This window comes from Aplysia californica, unplaced genomic scaffold (assembly GCF_000002075.1).
Source record: "Aplysia californica isolate F4 #8 unplaced genomic scaffold, AplCal3.0 scaffold00353, whole genome shotgun sequence".
Lineage (NCBI taxonomy): Eukaryota > Metazoa > Mollusca > Gastropoda > Aplysiida > Aplysiidae > Aplysia > Aplysia californica.
In genome coordinates, this window is record NW_004797623.1 from 92,269 (window position 1) to 118,944 (window position 26,676).

Genomic DNA, 26,676 nt, shown 5'->3' on the forward strand with positions numbered 1-26,676 from the left:
AGTTTTTAGCAACCAAACCAGAAGTGCAGAACGCATGCGCATAGAGGATTTCCGGGTCGAAAGGCAAGGAAGGAAGGAAGTAAACTAACAGAAGTTCAATGGAATCGCACATAAAAATGATTATTATTGCTAGATCTACTATTACGGTTTAGGCCGTAATTACTTGTAATTTTTGTGGCAAGTATGTATCTAATCTAGGCCAAACAAAATAGTGTTCTAGACTTCTAGATTTGAACATGCACTGAGTAATTTGTAAAGAGTTTCGAGTCTATTGTCGTCAAAGAGTATGATGATAATGATAATCTAGAGATCTAGAGCTCGACTAATTATTAACTGTGTAGATCATCACACTGATCAGAGGGATCTTGATTCAGATTGACTTCTTGTGACAAGGGCTAGACTAGGCCTAGATCTAGATCTTGCTCTAGTTTCTAATAGTTGATCTAAATCTAAGTATAATTTGGGGTAGATCTAGATCTCTAGATCTAGACTAGATGCTCCTCACTTAGCTAGAATCAATAATCATACTATGACTATGATACTCATACCATACTGACTCATTGACTGTCAGCTCTTTTATAACTTTCGGCGCATTTTCGGTAGCCTACTCTAGATCTAGAATCTAGATCTAGTTCCCACCTCGCAAATGTTATTCGCAGGTTTTGGCCCCAAGAGTAGGGGAGGTTCAAGGTGGCTTGCCCCCCTGACTCTGACCTAAATAAGGGGAGGGGGGGGGGGTTCGATGCCCCCCTGATTATGCCGTAATTTAAATTAATGAAATGTATACAGACCCGGTAACCGGGAACAAAGTCACGAAGTATACAGACCCGGTAGGGGAACTCTTTTGTGATTTCGGGAAGTTTCAGCCCCCAGACCCGGTAGAAACCTAGTGTGTGTGTGTGAGAGAGAGAGAGAGGACAGGGGGGGAGTGTAATTTATGGGGGGGTTTCTTAGCAAAATTTTGCCATCCCCCCATTTGGCAGGAGGGACCGAGAGAAAGATAGATTTGGAAATAGTTGGGGACAAAGAAAGACAGAGATAAACAAAGAAAAAGGGAAGCGGAGCGATACACAGAGGAGAAGGGGGGGGGGGGGGGGGAGGGCTGCTCGATTGAAATTATGACATTGTAACTTTTTTTTTCTTCAAAATGTGATTCCTCCAACTCCAAAACGGAGGAAAAACGATCGTTCATCGAAAAGACATCCGCAATCTTCATTTAGGTCTAGGCTAGCCACGAAACTAGATCAAAGATTTAAGTTTGTCTGCCTAGATCTAGACCATAGATCTAGAAGAACCTAGGTCTACCCTGAGTCAAGAGGGCGCTGGAAACTCTCCGAAATCACAAAAGAGTTCCCTTACTGGGTCTGTGTATACTTTGTGACTTTGTTCCCGGTTACCGGGTCTGTATACACTCCCTTAAATTAATGTTTTGCAGTTGTTAAGTTTGATATCTTAGCTCGCCGCACATCAAACGTATCTATAGACTAGATCTAGATTCTAGATGTAGATCTAGGCTCAAATAAGGGGGGTGGGAACTACCGAAAAAGCACCAAACTTTCTTTGTCTTACCCTGCTGAGCCAACATTACAAACGGAAGGAGTTCCTCTATTCCACAGAGGACTGGACAACCAACAACACCTAGGCTAGATCTAGATCTAACTCTAAGCTTAACCCACCTCTTGTATTATAGTTTGCTCGGTGGACCTTGTCTCAGTAAAGTGCCGGCCCTCTGCGGAACTCCTCCCTTGTAAACAATCAAAAGCCTTTAAAAAAGTAGTAGGCCTTAGGCCTTGTCCACTGTGTTGGGGTCTTTGCAGTCGGAACATGTCCATCTCTGCTCTCCCCCCTCTTCAGGGTCCATCCCTGAGTCTGTCTGCTTTTATAGTCTCCATCATATATATTCTGGTTGGAGATCCATGGGACTGGTCCGCACAGGTGGCTGTGTTTCCTTTTTATCCTCTTTGGATCCCCTTCTCCTTCAATCTACCTAGAGTGTGGGAACCGCTGTCCGCCCTATTCTTCCTCAAATTTTCCCTTTCAGCGGTTAGGACGGTTGGTGGGTCCAGTGTCAAATTCCCTCCCACTTTTGCTTCTCCAGCCGGCTTGTCTACTCTCTCGTTGGCGATTACCCCCGCGTGGCCCGGGCAGAAGATCCAGGCCACTCTTTCCAGGCTGCTCTCCCTGATCGTAGCCTTCCAGCTTGCTTTAGCATCCCTTTCTGTACCTTCTGTAGTGTGCTCATAGAGTCGGTAATGATTACTGCTCGCTGATGGCTTGTGTTCTTGATCCTGTGTAGAGCCTCACTTTATATGGTTTTTATCTCCTTACACATAGGTATACTTGATATTGTCTGTGCAACTTTGCTAAGTAGGTGTACAACATGGAAATTTCCTTTGATTAGACCAAGATTCTAGATCTGATCTAGATCTAATCCTAATCAAAAAATTATATTGCAATTTATTGTCTTGTCTCTGGATTTGATGAAGTGAACATGTCTTGCTCCTGTTTGGCTACAGCTACAGTCCCAGTATCAGTTTCTATACCGTTCTTTTTTTAATCCGTTTTACATGAATAATGACTTCATTATATATATCATATCCATTGCAAAATAACATTTGAAAAACTGTTTGATGATTTTTAATTGAACTATAAGCCTTTTTTATTTAAAATAGTTTTTTGTGCTTCTGACCAATCTGGGAGGGTTCTGTGGAGCATTCATTCAAACCCCCCTCCGAGTTTTTTTTTTTAAAAAGGGTGATGTGTCTGGGGTATACTGCCCCTGAGCAATTTCGTATTATAGAGCTGCCCTTTAGTTCTTTTCTTACTTCCTTTGATGATGTCTTTTTCAGAAACAGCATCCACCAGAAAGTGAGCTCAGTGCCTTCCAGAATGGACGGGGCTGAAGGGTCAGTGGTTCCTCTAGGTGAGGATGTGAGGACCTGTAAAGGAGCAAGTGGCCAGGGCACCAGTGTATCAGAGAGTGGAGCCAATGGCGCTGCGGGGGACTGTGCTACAGAACAGGCTGAACATTCCAATGGTCTGTCGGAAAAGATGTCGAATCTAAACAGCATTTCTTCTAGTGATACTCCTGTGGATAACACTCAGGAGCAAGACAGTGTCACTGGAGTCTGCAGGTCTCTGTCAGCTGAACCTGAAATGGAGGTAGGCACGCAGCCTGTCTTTACAGACTTAGAAGGGAAAGTTGGTGACAATGTGGAAGGCTCAGAGGAGTACATCGAGGATATTAAGGAAACCTCTCCTAGTCCCTGCGAGTCCATGGACTCCTTGAGACCTGGTGGCGACACTTCGAGGGAAAGCTCCGAGTGTCCTTCCTCACTTTCATATCGGGACAATATGAGCTCTCAGATGTCTATGGCTTCCTACCCTGGTGACATAAGAAACACAACTCCAGATCTCCCCATGTCTATGTCCAGAGAATCGAGTTTTGCTTTCCTACGAGAAGAGTCTGTGGTATCAAACAGTAGCTCCAACCAGGACAAGGAGGAGTTTTTGAGTGCACGAGAGTCCTTAGAGTCATCGTCGTCAGCTGGTTCCTGTAGGTCTGGAGGGAACCTTGGAATCAAACCCGGTGAACTAATGAACCAGCTTGTGGAAGGGCCCCTCATCACCTTACCACCTGCCCAGCTGTCGTCTGGTTCTTCCTCTGCTCCCATTTCTTCGCCACAGGCCGAGTCTGCGGCCCCAACACCTTCGGGACAAACCCTCTCAGGCACACACGTACCACAAGCTCAGGGCACAGTTGAGGAGGCACAGCCTGCTCCCCCGACTCACCACCCGACATACGCCGAGGTGGCTCACCACAGTGTTGGGTCCAACGCTCCGAGATCCAGTGCCACGAGCGCTGGCGGTGACCAGGGCTCCACTGATAAGTCAACACCTTCGTCTGCTCCCACTCAGGCTCCTAGTAGTGGCAGTACAGCTCAGAGCTCTGCAGCAACAGCAGCAGCCAACAAAGCGAGAGTGAAGAAGACTCCAAATGACTTTATATTTGGGAAAGTTATTGGAGAGGGTTCTTACTCCACAGTAAGTATTTTTGTGACAGTTTTTGTATGATTCATGTTTATTTTGTACAGTATTCTCCGCCTAAGATCTCGATGCTGGGGAGAAAGGAAAATACGGGATCTTAACCGACGAACCTAGGGAAGAATCAACGGTGACCCGTGTTAAGGCCCACTACTGGTAAAATGGTCTCTCTCCACTCTAAAATGAACTGACGTGACCGCATGGTGGATTTATATGACATACGGCGAGCAAAGATGGTCAACCTTTATGACCAATCACAGTGCCATGAGGCATGCCATTTACACTTATATCCCATCATGAGTCTCTAAAGATCTATATGCTTATCCAGAAGCCCCTCCCCTTCTTTACCTGTCCAAAATTTATAGCTCTGACCGAGTTCCCCTGCGTTAGTCATTTCGCACCATTACGTTGTGACTGCACCAATTAAAATTCAGTCTGTCTCACAAATTCGGGAATAGAGACAACTGCTGCAATAGTCAGGAAAGAGTTCACAGTTTGATGTGATCCTGCCTGGAGCGAACTTGTAGGCCCAGCTAGTGATGTTAAGTTTAGGTGGAGAGCGCAGATGCAAGTGCGATGTTTGGAGAAAACAAATGCGTTGGTCAGTTCACACGTCTGTGTAATCTGTCAGGGGCAAACATTGTACCATTTCATCGAGTTTTACAATGCTTATAAATGTAATCACATTCAAGAGAGAGGCTGATCTTTGACACGACGGGCAGTTCATTGATCTCAACTTTACTCTTGGTTTACCGGCTGTGCCCGCCCTGGTTTTTATTCCATAAATTATGATATGAAATGCAGGATCTTAGCTGAATGCAGACCTACATTGTGAATCAGATGGGGATCTCGGGATCTTAAGCAAGATGCTAAGCGGTGGGATGTTAGGAGGAGACTGCTGTACAATGTGAATGTATTGAAATTTGTTCAATGAAGTTCTGGAAGAATGATGAACATTGTTGAAAAATATCATAAATAACATCCTAGTATTCTGTGTAATGTAAACATATATTGTGTGTGTCTAGCCTGTGTGACTCAGTGAGAGCAGGGAGTAAAGCAGAAATGGGGGGGAGGGGGGTTATGATAAGAAGGTTTAGTTGAACACCACAATAAAACTTATTATGGTTGATTTAATCAGCTGTCAACACTTGGAGTTGGAGGGTTTAGGTATAGATATCCATGCTTCTTCTATTCGTTACATATATATTGCCAATCTGAAATGGTACTGGCATCGATATAACTTGAAATTTCTTTTCACAGGTATATCTAGCCAAAGAGGTCAGCACTCAAAAAGAATTTGCAAGTGAGTTGTGAATGTGTTGTAAAATGATTTCTTTGACAGTTCAAGAAGGGGATTCAACTCTGTACAGTGTGTGTACATGTGTAACCATTTTGTCATGGTTTTGTCCCTTGCAGGAGTCCTCCTCCTCCTCCCCCCCCCCCCCCCCCCCCCCCATTTTTCCTTGAGTTCTTGTTTGTGAAATGGTCAGCCATTCTGAAAACAGTCTCATCATTATTATTTAAACTGAGGCAGAATCATTTAATTAATTGTCTGTAAACAATGTAGCATACCAACTGTTTTATTGGTAGTTTCTTGACATGCGCTTTAATTTTTGCTTTGTCTGTCTTGTTGATATTTAATTGTGACCATTATCTTCGGAGGTGTTTCATTTTTCCTTTTGTCTTTCTTGAGAATTTTTATTGTTCAGATATTAAATTGTCTGGGTGAATTATCCCTTTTTTATATTCTTGTCTGTTATTGTTATTTTATGTACTGTTTTTTTTCCTTTTTTGTTTGTCAAATTATTTCTTTTGACCGTTGAAATGTATCGTTTTTCTCTTTTATACGTCAAGTTGTAGTGTTACTGTTCTTTGTTTCTCTGTTGAGCTGAATTACTGCTCCTGTTTGTCTCTGAAGGTGCATCATGTTTGGTTCTGTGTCTCTCTTACTTACAGTCAAAGTGTGTGACAAGAAGCACCTGATCCGAGAGAGAAAGACGCACTTTGTGATGAGGGAGAAAGAGGTCTTGATGAAACTTGACCATCCTTTCTTCATCAGACTGGCGTACACGTTTCAAGACCCTGAGCGTCTCTGTATCCTTATCATCTGTTTGAAAAATCAGGGCAGTTTGATCAGATTCTTATTGAACACGGGAAGGTCCCATTTTGTATAATTTACCTCACGACTTTGCATTTTAGTGGGTTCATGCTACTGTGAATAAGGTTTCTCAAGTTGCCTCAAAATATTTTTTTTCAGGGATTTATGCCACTGTCTGGTATTTGACATACATGAAATTTCAGCCTTTTAATGGTGCCTCACTTACTGGCACATATATATATATATATGTTTACAAAGTCTTGTCAAGGCAGTCTTTGCTGCGTGTTTGTGAGTCAGAAACTGTTAATTATGTGAACTAATGAAGTGTATTATATATATATATATATATAGGCAGAGCCTGTGCCTGAACCTGGCACTCCTAAACATGTCACAGAGGTCAATTTTTAAGTTAAAAACTGCTTAATTTCTGTTTTAATTCCATGAATATGTAGGTAATTGGTGTTATTTTCATATCTATTTCTTGTACAAATACAGCAGAAAAAAATATTTTTTGTAAAAAAAATGTAGATGTTAGATGATCATTTTGGGATTCTGACGTGCATAACTATGATGATAGGAAATCTCTACTAGTGATAAAATTTGTACAGCCTCATCTGTTTAAAGTAGGTATCTCTACCAATTGTGTGCACCAGTATCAAGCCTTTAAAAAAGAATTAGAAAATTTGCGTCTGATTTTGTGATATTTGATGTAAAATGTCATCATAAGTTATGCACGTCAGATAGCCTGACCAAAACTGTTCTGAACTCTTTTCCAACTTTTCTTTTGAAACACCACTGTTGCGATATCAATTTGTATAATGTCTGTTTGTATTAAGTTGAAAATTGACATATATTAAGATGACGAGGACAGTCGTTTCTTGAGAATTATATTAAATACGAGTAAAAATATCTTCTGTGCATAGCTATAATGACATTTTTTGTCATCATCGTTATGAGCATAAGAAGAGAATATAAATTTGAACTATCTTAGAAGGTTATTAAATTCTTTTTAATTCTAATTAAATTGCTCTAGGCATTTATGAAACCAAAGGAATCACTGAATTTATGATGAATGATGTCTGGCATTTTCTGCAGCACAAATCGCTTTGTAACGCTCTTCACTGAAACAAGTACTTGTATTATCCCTGCACATCTTGGAATTCCCGGGGCCAGTGGTGTAAAAGTTTGGTACTTTGCTGTTACACACAAAAAATGTCTTTTGTCTAGTTTTCATTTTTTGCCTTTTTGTGGACAGAGGGTCGGCCATAGCAAGAAACGGTGAACTGTTAAAGGGTGCCACCAGCACGTGGTACCTGCTTTCATTTCCTGTGTCTGTTTGTTTGTTTGTTTGCTTGGCTTAGTAAGTTAGTTTCCCTGCACAAAGTGACTATATGGATTTGTCAGTATGTTTCTCTCTTATTCCAACAAGATCCCAGTAACAAGCATACAATGTTCTACCCACATTTTAAATTACCTGCCTGTGTCAGGTACTGTGTTAACTCATGAGAACAAAGCCTCTATCCCTTCCTTGACAGCCATGTAAGACTATACATTGACCTATGCACGCAACGGGGAGCTCTTGGGATACTTGCACAAGTTGTCGGCTTTTGACGTGCCCTGTACACGTTTCTACACTGCCGAGATTGTCCTAGCTCTGGAGTACCTGCACTCGCTCGGCATTGTCCACAGGTAGGACTGTGATGTGTGGAAAGCTGGGGTTGAGTCCTGTAGTACTACAAATATTTTGTCTCCTTGAGACTGTTTTTCAAACATTTGGATGAACTTTTGTTTTTTGTTTTTGTAAGTGTTTTACGGCGCTCGCAACTGCATAAGGTCATATGAGCGCGCAGAACACATTAAACTTTTTCAGTTGGTAGGAAATTTTTTATTTTGCCCGGGTGGCGGCCGAAGCCTACTCTTATCGATTTTAGACCACCAAGGGATCTTTAACGTGCGCAACTTGCACACGGGCCCTCTGAGATTTTTCGCCCTTGTCCGAGAAGGCTAGGTGTAGATCTTTCCTACCAGAAGATCAAGGGTGTGGCAGAAAGACAGCAGTAAGAAGAAGCCAAGGAGTAGCAGTAGAAAGGCTGTAGAAAGAACCAGGAGCCCAGAGGAGAGGGGCAAAGGAGATGAGGGAATGGGGGCAGAAAGAGGAGACGAAAGCAGATGACAGAACATTGCTAGAGAGCAGGAAAGGAGGTGATAGGAGACAAATTTAGAGAATAAAATTTTTCGGTCACTACCCGGATTCGAACCCGGGACCTTTGATTGAGAGGCCAACACCTTAACCTCTAGGCCACGAGAGCCCCCGGATGAACTTTGATGCTTTTAAGTTGTGAATGTGTATATATAAAACAAATTTCCTTGGGAGGTGATTTCTTACTGCTTTGCGTCTCCCTGTCCATCAGCTTCAGCTAATTTACATACTTATCCATCTTTTTCTTTTTGTTTGCTCAGAAGGATGAAGACAGAAGGGGGCTCTCATGGCCTAGAGGTTAAGATATTCGCCTCTGATTCAATAGGTCCCCGGTTCGAGTCCAAATAGCGGCAGACTTACTACCGTCTTTCAGACACACTCCTGATCTTATGGTAGGAAAGATCTACACCTAGCCTTCTCGGACTAGGGCGAAAAATCTCTGAGGTCTCGTGTGCAAGTTGCGCGCGTTTAAGATCCCTTGGTGGTCCAAAATCGATAAGAGTAGGCTTCGGCCGCCACCTGTGCAAAATTCAAAATTTCCTATCTACTGAAAATATGTTTGATGTGTCCCGCACGCTCATATATGACCTTATGCAGTTGCGAGCGCTGTAAAAAAGTTACCAAAATAAAAAAGTGTGTCGTTTTCTGTAAAACCTTTTGGGTAGTTGGTGGGTGATCTGGTGTGGTTTCCTCCTTCTTTCTTAACAAACATCTGTGGAACATTCCTTAAGTCTGCTGCTTTCTAAGAACCCCTCTAATCTTTGGCTATAGGTTTCAGGTGCAGCAAAACGAAACTCTTACTGAAACTTTTTATTTAGAAGTAAAACCATTGCGTCTTTTTTTCCCCCCATTTAAAACTTAATGGCCATTGTCATCTGCATGTATTTCTCCTTCACTCAAACTTTGTTTTGTGGGTGGTTGGCCGGTTGTCTGGTGTGGTTTGCTCCTTCTTTCCTATAAAAAAATCTATCGTCTTTATCTCCCCTCCTTCTTTTTTGTGTTTTGTTACTCTCTCATAACACCTCTAGTCTTCGGCACTAATATGACCTTATTGTGTAGCAAGTGCCGTAAAACTCATACTCAAACTTTAAAAAAACTCTGTTTTTCATGGCCTTTGCTTGCTTCACACAGCATTAGATAATGAGTTTGGTGTTTTTTGTTTTTCTACCTGTGGCTGTATGTGGGTGCTCTGGTGTGGTTTGCTTCTTCTTTCCTATCAAACATCTATTGTCCTTATCTCCACTTCTTCTTTTTTATGTTTGTTACTCTCTTGTAACACCTCTAATCTTCAGGCGTTCATATGACCTTTTATGCAGTTGCGAGCGCCGTAAAACCTCTACCAAAACAAAAACAAAAACTCATATTCAAACTTTAAAAAAATGTGTTTTTCATGGCCTTTGCTTACTTCACACAGCATTAGATAATGAGTTTGGTGTTTCTATTTGCTACTCTGTAACTGACGCTGTTACTGTCTATCCCAGAGACCTGAAGCCTGAGAACATCCTCCTGAGTGAAGACATGCACATCAAGATCACAGACTTTGGGACCTCAAAGATACTCTCCTCTGGTAACTAGATTTGTGGGACAGTTTGTCAAGCAGAGTGTGGGGGGGTGGGGGAAGAAAAAATTGAAGGGCCTTTAAAAAAAGAACTTGAAGAACAAGCTCTTGTATAGATGTCTTACAGTTCTCAATAATTTTATAGAAATAAATAGTACAACTTTTCAAAAATGTTAAAGTGAGTTTGTGGGGTTTTTTTATTTAGTTGTTTTACGTGTACAGCATCACTTTCTCAAAAATCAAATTATACTTTTAGATGTTAAACCTTGGTAAAGTGGGTGGTTGGCGGGTGCTCTGGTGTGGTTTGCTCCTTCATTCCTATCAAACATCTATCGTCCTTATTTAATCTTCCCTTCTTCTTTTTTTTGTTTGTTACTCTCTTGTAACACCTCTTATCTTCTGGCACTCATATGACCTTATGCAGTTGCGAGCGCTGTAAAACCTCTACTAAAACAAAAATAAAACAAAACCTTGGTAAAGTCTTGATATACTTCATATGTGGTAAATTGAATTATTGACTGTTTGTTTTCTTTTGATAACAATAGTTTTTAGGGTTCATTTTTTGTGTTTGATAAAAGAGTCTCGTCCTACCCGAGCTTTGATGTTATTGAGTCTCGTCCTACCCGAGCTTTGATGTTATTTAGTCTCGTCCTACCAGAGCTTTGATGTTATTGAGTCTCGTCCTACCCGAGCTTTGATGTTATTGAGTCTCGTCCTACCAGAGCTTTGATGTTATTGAGTCTCGTCCTACCAGAGCTTTGATGTTATTGAGTCTCGTCCTACCAGAGCTTTGATGTTATTGAGTCTCGTCCTACCAGAGCTTTGATGTTATTGAGTCTCGTCCTACCACAGCTTTGATGTTATTGAGTCTCGTCCTACCACAGCTTTGATGTTATTGAGTCTCGTCCTACCCGAGCTTTGATGTTATTTAGTCTCGTCCTACCAGAGCTTTGATGTTATTGAGTCTCGTCCTACCCGAGCTTTGATGTTATTTGTCTTTTTTCTCTTTGCAGATAGCAAGCCTGAAGTGAAACGTAAGAATTCTTTTGTCGGCACCGCAGAATACGTGTCTCCTGAAGTTCTGAACAACCAGCCAGCCAACTTTGGGTGAGCCTAGTTTTTGTGATGTTCAATATGGGACTCTTTTGGTTTTTATTTGAAGGGTGGGGGGGGGTGGTTCAGAACACACAGAGGGTATTAGATATGTAGCCGAAGATGCAAAGTGTTGGCGCATTCGAGATCTGTGTAAAGATTCTTGTCTCAAGACATGTTTTTGAGTAAAGGGATGTAGCAGTTCTTACAGATTCTTTCTCAAAGGGGATCCCAGTGATAAAAAGTTCCAATGAACTGAATATATGCACGTTGTACATTATTGGAAAGGGTGTGTTTAATACCCCTGTGATCGTGGTATGTCTCCAAAGTGAGCTGAACTCTGTGTGATGCTATGATTGTCTAAGACAATTATTTAAGAAGTGTTTACTCGGAAAAGGAAAAAAAATCCAACCTTATATGTCCGCCTGTCACTGGACACAACTGCACAAGACAAGTAGTGGGTGGTTGGGGGGGGGGGGGGGGGGGGGGTAAATAAGAAGTGATTTGAGGACTGTGGTCTGGAGAAATACAAGTAAATGCAGTGGGCTTTTGTTTTTGTTTTTGTTTTTTCTTTACTTTTATGATTCAGTATGATCAAGGGTTCGGGTATGTGTGTTTGCATGGAAGAAATCATTTTGTATGAACATCAAAAATTCAAAACCTTTGAATAAATTGTTTTTTGGGTTTTTTAAAGAATTATAAAGATGTGCAGTACTAATGACCTCCATCTTATTTCTATTTTCAGGTCAGATTTATGGGGTCTGGGTTGTATAATCTACCAGTGTTTGTCAGGATCTCTGCCGTTTCGATGTGGGTGAGTGAAGTGCCTGTGTTTCTCTCTCTCTCTCTCTTCTGGCGCTGTGGCTTCATAAACGGTCAGCAATGCCAACAGCTCGCAGGAACTCAACACTCGCCCGGGGGTCCTTAAAAAGGGCTGAAAGTGGGTTACTGAAATGTCCCAGCAGACGGGTTCTAGCACGATAGCTGGTGGGACATCTCAGGAACACATGGTCCATAGTTTCGTCCTCCTCCTTGCAAGCTCGACAGGACGGATCTGGGTTGTCTGCTGGCGCAATTTTGTGGAGATATGATCTCAGCTTGGGCGATTTTCCGCCAGTTCTCATTTGGGAGAGAAGCCGGCGGTCCTGTCGTCTGAGCGAGGCCTCAATCTGGTATGACGGCGGCTGGGCAAATGGCAGTTTGGGTTTCGCCTCTCTTTTCCACTTTGCGCGGGTCGATCGGTGGTGCCTGTGTTTGAAAACACTTTACGAAGTGTGTTATGTACGCTCTTACTGGGTAGGTTATTGAAGGCTCAGAGCTCATATAAAGCTCTAGAAAAACAGGTTTCGTATCGCACAAGCATTTTCTGGAGAAATAAATACTTTTATTGGACGTCAAAGTTTTTCTTCTTGTTGAGACTAGGTTGAAGCGCTAGTATGGAGAATACGGTATAGGAAGAGTCTAACTTCATATATCAAATACTTCAAAGAGTTCACTTGAACCATTTTATCTAAATGTTTCATTTTCTCTTGTTTACAGATCCAATTGTTTTTGTTCTACTCCTGCTATATCCTGATACAAAAATTGTTGTTAATGTTGTTTATTGGAACCTAAATTGAGAAGCATCTTTTCTTTCAATGAGAAATGGTGTTTCCATAACTATGTTTTCTTGCGGGGACTTCAGTTCCTTTAAGTGGATGGTTGGCGGGTGCTCTTATGTGGTTTGCTTCTTCTTGCCTATGAAACCTCTATCGTATCGTCCTTATCTCAACTTCTTCTTTTTTATGTATGTTACTCTCTTGTAACACCTCTTATCTTCTGGCACTCATATGACCTTATGGCGAGCAGGCAAAGGGTTAAGGGGATTTCAAACATCATCTATATAGAGAATGAGGTTGGTCCATGTCGTATAATCTATTTGATAGAGATCTGATTTCATGACATAAAAAATTGACTCCACTCTCAGCATCTTGGTCCTCAGAGTTTGATAATAAAAGTACTAATAGATGTCTATGTGGCACCTCCATCCCATCATTGAGGTCCAAGGCTTTTTATGTGGCTGAGATTATAAGATCTCCATCAGAATCACAAGCATGCACTCACAAATTCTCATGGGCATGTTCTTACCATTTATTAAGTGCTTCAAACTTATATTTTGTTGCTTTGTTTTCTTTCCAGCAACGAATACCAGACTTTTCAAAAGATTGTGAAAGCTGAGTATGACTTTCCAGAAGGTTTCCACCCTCATGCGAAGGATTTGGTACAGAAACTTTTGGTAAGCAGCATTCACTTGACACGTACATGAAACCAAAAAGGAGGAACAGGGGTGTTCAACATCTGCCAATTTACCAAACTGGTGTGAATGAATGTTACTTCTTATTCTCTTCTAAATGGCTGTAAAGTATGTGTGCTATCTTGTATTGTCTTTTCCTATGCAGACCATTTTGCCTAAAGTTGTTAGTTTTTTTGTGATTAGACCCTATGAGGATTATTGAGGATCGTAGGATGTGCTTGAGAAATATTTTGTTGAAATTTGAATTCTAAATGTTGAAAAAAAGCAAGGAAAGGTACATAATTTAGGTACTATTTTTAGAAGAAAGAAACATTTTCTCTTTCCTGAAAAATTTTGCCTTTTGGGGGTTTAAATCAGTTTGACAGCTTACCAACAATGGGGTGTTTTTCCGTCTCCACTTGTGACAGGTGATAGAACCCGCGGACCGGCTGGGCATGGCCGACATGGGGGATCTGAAGCGACACCCGTTCTACGAGGGTGTGGACTGGGAGAACCTGCCACAGAGCACCCCGCCAAAACTGATGCCCTACCTGCCCGCCACCGCCAACAACCCCGAGTTCTGGGGCCAGGACCACCGGGTAGGTTTCCGCTTTGGTTTGGACTGACTGTCGTGACTCGTGCGTGCATGCATGCATGGATGGATGGAGCTTTGGTTTGGACTGACTGTCCTGCATGGATGGATGGAGCTTTGGTTTGGACTGACTGTCGTGACTATCGTGGTTGTGCATGGATGGATGGATGGAGCTTTGGTTTGGACTGACTGTCGTGACTATCGTGCCTGCATGCTTGGATGAATCGATGGGTGGATGGATGGATGGATCTTTGGTTTGGACTAACTGTCGTGCCTGCTTGCATGGATGGATGGGGCTTTGGTTTGGACTGACTGTCGTGACTATCGTGGATGCATGGATGGATGGAGCTTTGGTTTGGACTGACTGTCGTGACTATCGTGCATGCATGGATGGATGGAGCTTTGGTTTGGACTGACTGTCGTGACTATCGTGCATGCATGGATGGATGGATGGATGGAGCTTTGGTTTGGACTGACTGTCGTGACTATCGTGCATGCATGGATGGATGGATGGATGGAGCTTTGGTTTGGACTGACTGTCGTGACTATCGTGCATGCATGGATGGATGGAGCTTTGGTTTGGACTGACTATGGTGACTGTCCTGTATGCATGCATGGATGGATGGAGCTTTGGTTTGGACTGACTGTCCTGTATGCATGCATGGATGGATGGAGCTTTGGTTTGGACTGACTGTCGTGCCTGCATGCATGGATGGATGGAGTTTGGGAAATTTCAGTCGTGTACATTGTCAAAAGGTGTTGTTGTGGGTGGTTGGCGGGTGCTCCGGTCTTTTCAGGTCTTCTCGGGTCTTCTCGGTAAAAATAAGTACCCGCTGTCAGTTGTTCTGTCTCAGTCTTGTATTCTTGTGCCAGCGAATGTTGACTTTGGGTATTCTTTTATCCCTCTCTCCTCCTTTCCTTTCTCTTTTATTTGTATTGCATGTGTGGTTTCCTATTGATGTGGTTCTCTCTCTCTTGAAAAAAAAAAAAAAAATCAATGTGCATGAAGCAAGTGGACATAGCATGTATCTGCATTGTGTTCCTCACACACAGTGGAGTCCTCTTAAACCCAAATCTGCGGAGCGTCCAGATTTTCTTTGGTTCAGCCGTGTTTTTGGGTTAAAGGTCTTGCTCAAATTAAGAAGAAAAAAGATGGGGGGTTCTGTTATCTGCTGCTTTAGGATTACGCATGTTGGGTTTCAGCGGACTTCAGTGCATTTCTTACTTTTTATTGTGGTTTAGTCTTCACGAAATGCTAATTGTTGTGCATGCTTCTTCTGTTGTTCCACAACACATCTTGTATGAATGCTTTGATAGACAACTGTATTGCTTTTTGTGAAGTATACTATGGGATGAAATGAAAGTGACTTTTATTATAAGTTGGGTTTTTCTCATGTGTTTCCGCAGTATGTCGTTTTCATGATATGTTTTGTTAAGTTTTGAAATAAAGACTTTATAGAAACTCCATGCAATGAGCTGTGATTTTAGACGTTTGTTGTTGTTTTTATTTGATTTTGCATGGCAACAGTTGCATCAGTATAGCTGATGTGTGTTATAAGCCATATCTATGCCTACTGGATACTGTCTAGAAGAAATATCAGTGTATTTACCCAGTTTCACTGACTCAAAATATAAATGCTAGGCTTTTAGCAATACCATCAAACAAACATGCATGTGAAGGCGTATGTGTGCTAGTTCTTGACTTCATCAAGGCGGTTGTGTCTCTCCATATTATCTTCTCTGCAATGTTCACAATTTCTAGGTGGGTGGTTGGCGGGTGCTCTGGTGTTATTTTGCTGCTTCTTTCCTTTCAAACATCTGTCGTCCTTATCTCCCCTTCTTCTTTTTTTCTGTCTGTTACTCTCTTGTAACACCTCTAATCTTCGGCACTTATATTACCTTATTGTGTTTCAAGTGTCGTAAAACTCTAAGACTAAAACAATTTCTATCATTCCGTGCGTAAGAAAAGCCCTATATTATAATCTCTGCCATGTTCCCAATTCCTAGTACTCTGTGCGTAAGAGAAGCTCTGCTGCTAGTAGTGTGGTAAGATGGTGTGTGTGTGTGCACTAACCCCGTAGTACTGCTCATGTTTAATACACACACAAATTGATTGATTGGATGATTGATCAATCATTGATTGATTGCTTGATTGCTGTGTCTGTTCACTCTTGAGGTTTGTGTTGATGGTTTGGTCACTTTGTTGTTCCACATATTATCTTGACCTGTGTTGTTTTGACAGAAGGTGATCGGAATCAGTTGTTTGTTTGTTTGTTTGTTTGTAGCTTTACTTTTCACCCTTTGATGTTTGCCAGTAGTTGATGTGGTTCACTGTTTGTACACATTTTCTTTTTACTTTGCCGTGATTGTTTTCTTTGGAAATGTAAGGCCGCATACTCATACTTTTTAACCCTACCAGTACGTCGTGTTTTAATATAGTATCCATACGAAGTGGGGAACTCTGCGCCACCTCTTTCCAAAGAGGAAATTTACTAGTTAAGCTGATCCATATGCTTTGCATAGCAGTCCAGCAAAATGATTTTTTGAGAAATACTGGAAGTTTCAAAGAGATCTTCGTACCAGAAGTATTCTAAAATATGAAGAATACAACCCCGGGGGCACAAAATGACCCCAGGGCGCATGGATGGGGTTAATACCGGCAGCACAGTAGTTGACAAGGGAGTCATCACGAATTATTGAAACCTGGTTTCAGAAATAAAATTAGCGAGAAAATGGCCCCCAAAGTTTGGTGACTTCCATAGCTAAAGAGTCCTTGGAAACTGCAGATTTACATTTTTTGTTCCTTTAATCAAAGTTTTTCCATTAAATCCAAACATAAAAGTGTTTTTGAATGAACATACGTGTTGAGCCAAAAAGCGAAAATTCAAAAGAAATTTCTAAACTGGCTGAAAAATGATTTCTCGGATTTCATTGTTTTGACGGTCGCCTGATTTCACCACGCTGCCTCACATATATTTCCCATGTAGACAGCAGTCTCCACCTGAGAGTAGACACCTGCTTCTTTTCCAGACAATGTACACATAGATTATAGAAAACACCTGTTTTACACAGGCATTTCTCTCTCTCTGTCTCTCTATCCATCTATTTATCTAGATTGTAGAAAAAACTTGTTTTACACAGGCATTTCTCTCTCTCTGTCTGTCTATCCATCTATCTATCTAGATTATAGAAAACACTTGTTTTACACAGGCATTTCTCTCTCTCTGTCTCTCTATCCATCTATCTATCTAGATTATAGAAAACATTTGTTTTACACAGGCATTTCTCTCTTTCCATCTCTCTATCCATCTATTTATCTAGATTATAGAAAACACTTGTTTTACACAGGCATTTCTCTGTCTCTGTCTCTGTATCCATCTATCTATCTAGATTATAGAAAACATTTGTTTTACACAGGCATTTCTCTCTCTCCATCTCTCTATCCATCTATTTATCTAGATTATAGAAAACATTTGTTTTACACAGGCATTTCTCTCTCTATGTCTCTCTATCCATCTATCTATCTAGATTATAGAAAACATTTGTTTTACACAGGCATTTCTCTCTCTCTGTCTCTCTATCCATTTATTTATCTAGATTATAGAAAACACTTGTTTTACACAGGCATTTCTCTCTCTCTGTCTCTCTATCCATCTATTTATCTAGATTATAGAAAACACTTGTTTTACACAGGCATTTCTCTCTCTCTGTCTGTCTATCCATCTATCTATCTAGATTATAGAAAACACTTGTTTTACACAGGCATTTCTCTCTCTCTGTCTCTCTATCCATTTATTTATCTAGATTATAGAAAACACTTGTTTTACACAGGCATTTCTCTCTCTCTCTGTCTGTCTATCCATCTATCTATCTATCTCTCTGTCCATCTATCCATCTATCTATCTATCCATCTATCTATCTATCTATCCATCTATCTATCTATCGAGCCCGCTTCCTCAAAGTTGTAAATTGTTGTTGATGGTGTTGTAAAAAGACGCCCTACATTTAACCTTTTTAATGGCTATTTCGCCTTGTGGGAACATGGTACCAGCTCTGTTCTTGAGACAAGTCCTTTGTTTTTAGTGTTGATATTTTGTTTTATGGAAGTGTCTACGTACTCCCCGATTGGGGTCTACGTAGTCATGGTGTCTAGGTGGACCCCAAAAATGTTGGATTGTGATTGCGAGCGGTAGTTTACATTGGTTACAATGCAAGGCTGCTAGGCCTGCTTACTGATCATCTCGGGTAGTATGTCTATCTTGTGTTACTATAATTAATTTATTTTAGCCAAGAGAGAGAGAGAGAGAGAGAAAAAGAGAGAGAGAGAGAGAGAAAAAGAGAGAGTATTTAATGAATAAATGTATCTAGATCTAGATCTAGATTTAGATTTTGTTGTGCACCCAGCAGAGAGTGTGCAGTTCGGTCTAGATTTAGATTCTAGATCTAGATCTAGATAGATCTAGATCTAGATCTAGATAGATCTAGATCTAGACATCTAGATAGATCTAGATCTAGACATCTAGATTAGATCTAGATACGTTTATTCATTAAATACTCTCTCTCTGGGCTAAAATAAATAAATTATAGTAACACTAGATCGACACACCGCCCGAGATGATCAGTAGCCTTGCATTGTAACCAAAGATAGTACAGCCTACCGTAGGGTTTAGTATCTTTGTTGTAACCAATGTAAACTACCGCGCGCTCAGCGAGCCTATCACAATCCAACAATTTGGGGTCCACCTAGACACAATGACTACGTAGACCCCAATTGGGGAGTACGTAGACACTCCCTTGTTTTATATATATATTTATGCTCAAGTTTTGGTTCTAGTTACCAAAACGCCTGCTTCAAATTTTGTTTTAGAAATTTTCTAGTCCATAACACTTTGCCATCATATTTTGGGGAAAGTCCAAAGAAACTGGGTGGTAAACATGGCCAATCGGCGAGACGAGGCGGCAGATTGTTAAATCAAATGTTCAGTTTTCTGCTGTTAGTCCCTGCAATAATGACTTCATTTTGTCTGGAAAAGGTTGGGATAATAGAATGAAGTAGGAATACACCACACTGCTGCCACTTGTAGCGATGGAATCATGAAGAAGGTTTATATTCTCCTCAAGGAATGATTACTTTGATAATTCCCCCTATAGTTTAATAAGTGCATGTGTGCTTTTTTAAAATGAAAGTGAAGCCTCTATAGTATCTTTTGCCTATATTCTTATATATATGTATATAGAACGCACCCATATAAATGAATTACCATAATGTACGTGTCATTTGTTTAGTTTGTTTTAATCTCGTTTTTTTCTGGGCCGTGTTATGTTCAAACTTCACATTTGTCTTTGTGGGTGGTTGGCAGCTGCTTTGATGTGGTTTGCTCCTTCTTTCCTATCAAACATCTCTTGTCTTTATCTTTCCTTCTTTTCTATCAAACATCTCTTGTCTTTATCTTTCCTTCTTTCCTATCAAACATCTCTTGTCTTTATCTTTCCTTCTTTCCTATCAAACATCTCTTGTCTTTATCTTTCCTTCTTTCCTATCAAACATCTCTTGTCTTTATCTTTCCTTCTTTCCTATCAAACATCTCTTGTCTTTATCTTTCCTTCTTTCCTATCAAACATCTCTTGTCTTTATCTTTCCTTCATTTCTATGTTTGTTGCTCTCTTCTAACACCTCTAATCTTTGGTGCTTATATGACCTTATTGTGTTGCAAGTGCCGTAAAACGCTTACTAAAACTGAAACATTTGTCTTTCAGACTGGCTTTGATGACCAGAGACTGGCAGAGATAATCACCGGGCAAGGAGTGGACGGCACGCAGTAAGAACATTTACTTCTGTTCGCGCTACCTTTTTTCGGTCTTTTAAAAAAAAATTTTTTAATTTATTTTATGAGGCGTGCTGACAAAATGAGTTACTTCTTGCAAGTTACAAATGGAGATTTTGGCCTAAAATCAGCATAATGGTTTAATTTGTATATTTTCTATTACCGCCACATTCTTTGACTATAACTTGTCTTTTATTATTTCATACTTATAAATTGTTAAAACTTCGGCCATAAGCGTGATGTATCTATTTCCTTAAGGCTTGAACCGGAGAAGTAACTCATTCTGTCAGCACGCTTCACATATGTTAGCTGCTGGGTATGATTTATATAAATACATTTTATCAAAAGGAAAACTCTGAGGTTGGTGACAGCATTCCTGTCTCTCTACAGACAGTGTCTTTCCTAGGTTGATGACAGCATTCCTGTCACACTACAGTGTCTTTCCTAGGTTGGTGACAGCATTCCTGTCACACTACAGTGTCTTTCCTAGGTTGGTCTCTGTCACACTACAGTGTCTTTCCTAGGTTGGTGACAGCATTCCTGTGTCTTTGTTCATGTTTTAAGACAGGTGATCCTCTTACACAGTGTCATAATCTAAAAAAAATATTATTTTTTAAAAAGCGAAAGGGAAGAGGTGATTTGTATAGGCGATTGTTTTATACAGATGGCCATTACAGCAGGTTTGATTATAAATTCTTTTAAGCCCCCCTCTCCTCTACCCTTCCCCCCCCCCTCCCCACTCGTGGGTGGTTGGCGGGTGTTCTGGTGTGGTTTGCTCCTTCTTTCCTATCAAACATCTATCGTCCTTATCTCCCCTTCTTCTTTTTATGTTTGTTACTCTCTTGTGACTCCTCTAATCTTCTGGCGCACATGTGACCTTATGCAGTTGCGAGCGCCGTGAAACCTCTACTAAAACTAAACCTCCCCCCCTCTCCCTTCTCCCCACCCCTCTCCCCTCTTCCCCCCTCCCTTCTCCCCTTTCTCCCCACCCCTCCACCCCCCTCAGATCCCCGGAGCTGGAGGAAGTGGTGCGAGCCCCCAGCCAGGTGGAGGAGGACGCGCGCAAGGAGAAGCTGGCCAAACAGCGGGCGGAGAACCCGTTCCACCAGTTTGTGGAGGACAACCTGATCCTGCGGCAGGGCTTTGTGGACAAGAGAAAGGTGGGGCTGCGGGTGATACATGGTCGCTTTTAAGGACAAGCGGGCTAACCCAGGTTTCGGGGGTTTCCTGATATCTTGACCGACACCAAAAGTGGGCATTGCCCTACCTGTAGGAGAAGTTTGGTTTCATTGGTGTGTATATTTGTTTGGTTATAGAGAAAACTCTCCTTGTTATTTAAAGCAACTGAACTAGGGGTAAAAACTTTAAAGAAAGCAGACGACAGGACTTAGCTAGAGAGCAGGAGAGGAGGTGAAAGGAGACGATTTTAGAGAAGAAAATTTTTTATTTGCTACTCGGATTCGAACACGGGACCTTTGAATGAGAGGCGAACACCTTAACCTCTAGGCCACGAGAGCCCCCATGGTGTAGTTTGGACTGTCAACCATTTTATATCAGTAACGGTATAAGGAAACCTCGGCTTTGTCAGAAATACGCACACACATCAGAATATTTAATTGTGTTTGTGAAAGATGATTGATGATCTTCCACTGTGGTCACTTCTTTGTGTTGATAATGTGTCCAGTGTGGTCACTGTGTGATTCATGATTTTGTTTCCCCATGTCTGTCCCAGGGTTTGTTCATGATGTTGTTTCCCCATGTCTGTCCCAGGGTTTGTTCATGATGTTGTTTCCCCATGTCTGTCTGTCTGTCCCAGGGTTTGTTCATGATGTTGTTTCCCCATGTCTGTCTGTCTGTCCCAGGGTTTGTTCATGATGTTGTTTCCCCATGTCTGTCTGTCTGTCCCAGGGTTTGTTCATGATGTTGTTTCCCCATGTCTGTCTGTCCCAGGGTTTGTTCATGATGTTGTTTCCCCATGTCTGTCTGTCTGTCCCAGGGTTTGTTTGCCCGGAAGCGCATGCTGCTGCTGACAGAAGGCCCCCACTTGTACTACGTGGACGCCCACAACAAAGTGCTCAAAGGAGAAATCCCGTGGTAAGAGCTCTTTTGGGGTTAGAAGAGAGTAGGTACCAGCTACCAATGACTTTTGCGGGGTTTTTTACTTTACTTTCTGTGGGTGGTTGGCGGGTGCTCTGGTGTGGTTTGCTTCTTCTTTCCTATGAAACGTCTATCGTCCTTATCTCCCCTACTTCTTTTTTATGTTTGTTACTCTCTTGTAACACCTCTAATCTTCTGGCGCTCATATGACCTTATGCAGTTGAGAGCGCCTTAAAACCTCTACTAAAACTAAAAATTTTCACTAGTCTCATCTTGTGATGTTTAGCACCTTCCTGAGACATTTCATTTGGCATGCTGTGATCTTTGTTTGCTGCTCTGAGAGCTGGTTTGTGGATCACTGTTAAACATTTGTATACATCATAGTCACATAGTACTACCAGGGTCGATGCCACTGACTGAAGTGTCTTTAGGCTATTCCCAAAGGGGGGGACATTTCTCGTTCATGCACAGTAGAATTGTAAATGGGTTGATTCATCAATGTCACGCTCATAACTGTGCCTGATCTACAACAGGGAACTGCTGCTTTTTCTTTCCTAATCCTTACTATTGTCATTTTCCTCTACTTCTTTTGTATGTTTGTCACTCTCTTGTGACCTGCTATTTCCGGCGTGCCTTGAAAGTCGAAGCAGACCATGTGCTGTTGAAGCTAGAGAGGTGAGCAGTCTAAGTCTGAATTCCCTGTAAAGACTTCTCTGTTGACACCCACCCCTTGGCGCTCATATGACCTTATGCAGTTGCGAGCGCCGTAAAACCATCTACTATAATAAAAAAAAATTTTTAAATACCCTTCTTCTTATTTATATTTGTTACTCTCTGGTAACAACTCTAATCTTCTGGCGTTCATATGACCTTATGCAGTTGCGAACGCCTTAAAACCTCTACTAAAACAAAACATTTTCACCTGTCTCATCTTGTGATGTTTTGCACCTTCCTGAGACATTTCATTTGGCATGCTGTGATCTTTGTTTGCTGCTCAGAGAGCTGGTTTGTGGATCACTATTGAACATTTGTATACATCATAGTCACATAGTACTACCAGGGGGCAAGAGAGGTTTGTATATATATGGGAGCAGGGGTTGCTGCTGTTTCTCTTTAAGTTCTTGTGGATATGCTGCTAGCTACTTTTTTTTTTTTAGTAGAGGTTTTACAGTGCTCGCAGCTGCATAAGGTCATATGAGCACCAGAAGATCAGAGGTGTTACAAGATAGTAACAAACATAAAAATTAAGTGGAGATAAGGACTATAGATGTTTGATAGGAAAAAAGAAGCAAACCACACCAGAGCACCCGCCAACCCCCCACACTAACTACTTTGGTGTTTTTGCTGAACTATGAAAAAAAATTATCGTGGTTCAAATCTCCTGTGAGGCAGTCTTGAACTTGGGTTTAGACTTCGATTGATGGAGAAGTTTTCAAGGCTGTCCTCCACTTGCTTGGTCTTGGGTGAAAATAAACTTGAAATATTGAAGTCTCCCGCAGTGTTTGATCAGGGCATTAAACCCATACCTACCTTATGCAGTAGCAAGCGCTGTAAAACCATTACTAAACTATAACCCGTGCCAAACCATTCCCTCACTTCCTGCTGACCTGTGACCTTCTCTGTGTAACTTTTGTGGGCTCATAATAGTGTAAAATCTCTGTAGTATCGGATACTTACATATATCATTTTAAATGTGAGATGTATATTTATATAGATGCTGTTTTTGTTACTAATTTATTTTGGTCTTTTTCTTTCTTTTAGGTCCAAAGAACTTCGCCCAGAGGCCAAGAACTTTAAAATCTTTTTCGTGCACACGGTGAGTAAATGCACTGAGCGACTGACACTGAGCAAACCAGCATTGTCTCTCTCTCCTTTGGTAAATAAATACAGTGAGTAAAAGTATCGCCAACCTCTTTAAAAAGTTGTTGAGTTGTTTTCACCAGAGGAAAGGCTACAACTAAAATATTTGTATTCTCACCCTCAATACGTAGTGTGCCTGGAGACTGATTACTTTACTTAGTTTTGTTGAAGAAACCAAATTCATTTGAGGATAAATAAAAGTTTAACTTTAAACAAAATGTTTTGCAGATGTAGGTTTCATTTTGTCTAGAAAGATTATTTGCTTTTATATTTGTTTTTCCATGATCATAAAAGTTCCTGTGGTTGTTTCAGCCGAACCGGACATACTATTTGGAGAGCAGACATCCCGACGCCCAGCTGTGGGTGAAGAAGATCCAGGAGGTGTGGAAGAAATACTACGATGCCGACAGCTAGCGACATGACGCCCACCGTGATGACAGTCAGTGGCGTAATGACGACCGTGGCGCGCACAATGGCGGCACAGGTGGCGACAACAACGACTGTTATGACAGCCAGGGACAAGATGCAACATCCAGGTGCTACAGTCAGCAGTTGATGACACGACAGCATTACAGTCTACAGTCAGCAGTTAATGACATGACAGCCTAACAGTCTACAGTCAACAGTTAATGACACAACAGCATTACAGTCTACAGTCAGCAGTTGATGACACGACAGCATTACAGTCTACAGTCAGCAGTGAATCACACAACGGTTAATGACAAGACAGCATTACAGTCTACAGTCAGCAGTTAATGACACGACAGTGTTTCAGTCAACAGTTAATGACAAGACAGCATAACAGTCTACTGTTAACAGTTAATGACAAGACAGCATAACAGTCTACAGTCAACAGTTAATGACATGACAGTGTTTCCATCAACAGTTAATGTCATGACAGTGTTTGAGTCAACAGTTAATGACATGACAGCATAACAGTCTACAGTTAACAATGTTAAGGCTCTACAGACAAAACTAGTGATTCGATAGCGCTAAAGACGACAGCCAGTGACATGATGGTACTGCTATCAACAGTTAACGACATGACAGAACTACCGTGAACGGTTTATGACATGACAGTGCTGCACTTAACAATGTATAGCACGGCAGTCAACAGTTAACAACATGTCAACAGTTAACAAGGTATCAACACTACAGTCAACAGTTAACAACATGTCAACAGTCAACAGTTAACAACATGTCAACAGGGCGGTCAGCAGTTAACAACATGTCAACAGTTAACAACATGTCAACAGGACAGTCAACGGTTAACAACATGTCAACAGGACAGTCAACAGTTAACAACATGTCAACAGGACAGTCAACAGTTAACAACATGTCAACAGGACAGTCAACGGTTAACAACATGTCAACAGTCAACAGTTAACAACATGTCAACAGTTAACAACATGTCAACAGTCAACGGTTAACAACATGTCAACAGTTAACAACATGTCAACAGTCAACAGTTAACAACATGTCAACAGGGCGGTCAGCAGTTAACAACATGTCAACAGGACAGTCAACAGTTAACAACATGTCAACAGGACAGTCAACAGTTAACAACATGTCAACAGTCAACAGTTAACATGTCAACAGGACAGTCAACAGTTAACATGTCAACACCACAGTTGGCAACACAAAGGCTGTACAAACAACCTGATGCTTTCTTTGAATGGATGTGGATGCACTACAAACAACAGCAAACTGTGTAGGGGTACAACACAAACATGTGTTACTTGCCTGCATACGTGCGTCTGACCCTCGCTGTTCGGGCTTGATACTGAGCAGCAACAGCAAGTGCTAGTGTCGATTTCTCATTGGACAATCATGGATATATATGGCTGTTGTGTTTTCCCGCCTGGAGTTGTCGCGTACTCACGCCTGTGGTTCATCTGACAGTAGAATGGGCTTTCATTGGTGTCGGTGACTTCGGTCTGTGGTCAAAGATGCTACGACGTGTTCTGGTGAGAGGCTGAGGATAGGGGTCGCCTCCGGTTGGAACCCGCGGAATTCGTATTTTGTTTAAATGACATACGTGACCTGAAGCTTTCATTTTATGAATGTGGATGCTCTTTTAACAAGATAGCTGAATGAAAGCCGTATGGGCCTATTCTTAGAAATAGCAATAGTGTTGATTTAGTTTATAGAAAGAGTTGTCTTTATGACATGAGACGGAAGTACAGGAGTTCGTTGATGGTAGATAGAATGAGAAATGAATGACCTCACTGTGCCGCAGAACTCTCCCTTTTTGGTTTTGGTTTGGAATTTGCAGCTTTGGGTTGCGTCTGTGACGACAAGGCTGCTCCAGGATCGTTTCTTGGCTCAACAAATGTGTCGAAGGTTGAGGTTTGGACCTGGGACAGTTTAGTTTGGGTTTTTTTTGTTTCTGTTATGGAGGATCCTCTCAACTTGGTGCTCTGATAGGGGATCTAAACGCCTCTTTGAAATGGCTTATTGTGTATGTTGCAGTAATAGTCTTTTATAGATAGAGGTCTAGGCACGTGGCTCTCATCTGCTGGTTTAGGCCTCTTGTTTCTTTTTTTTTACCGATTATTTTTGTTGTTTTCCACTTTTGGGTTTTTTTCTATGTATCATCACTGTCAAATTATCCTTAAGAAAATGAGTAGCGTCAAATGGTTTTTCTTACTCTGTTATTCAAGTCAAATTGTGTTGAGCATATTTTTTCTTTCTTTTTTTATATATATATATATAACAGCAATGTGGACTCGTTTCTAATTAGTGTTTTAGCTTCCAGTTTCATTTTTTTATGTCTGTTCTTTCTTTTCTTTTTATCCATCAGTCTTAAAGTTTTGTACAAATATGTTTTGTGTTACATATTCTCCATATTATGACTTCATGTTTCACTCCCTATAAAATCCTCTTCAGTGATTTCTAAAAGACGAGTGATTTACTCACATAGGAGAGTGATTTACTCACATAGGAGAGTGATTTACTCACATAGGAGAGTGATTTACTCACACAGGAACTTGTAGACTGGCATGTCTCCTCATGAGCATTGTTGGCAGAGAGATTGA

At 41.2% G+C, this 26,676-nt stretch overlaps 1 protein-coding gene across 1 annotated transcript; it reads left to right on the plus strand.

The window, feature by feature from the left end:
* Positions 1–84: 84 nt before the first annotated feature.
* On the plus strand, positions 85–24,212 carry LOC100533218 (phosphoinositide-dependent protein kinase I). The gene is given in 15 exon segments (NM_001204535.1): positions 85–181; positions 2,850–4,044; positions 5,305–5,347; positions 6,001–6,138; positions 7,687–7,831; positions 9,824–9,909; positions 10,914–11,007; positions 11,738–11,806; positions 13,171–13,267; positions 13,693–13,863; positions 19,614–19,675; positions 20,688–20,841; positions 21,678–21,775; positions 23,540–23,594; positions 23,951–24,212. Coding segments are annotated over 14 exon segments (2,469 nt in total). The 5' UTR covers positions 85–181; positions 2,850–2,889; the 3' UTR covers positions 24,053–24,212.
* The last annotated feature ends 2,464 nt before the right edge of the window (positions 24,213–26,676 follow it).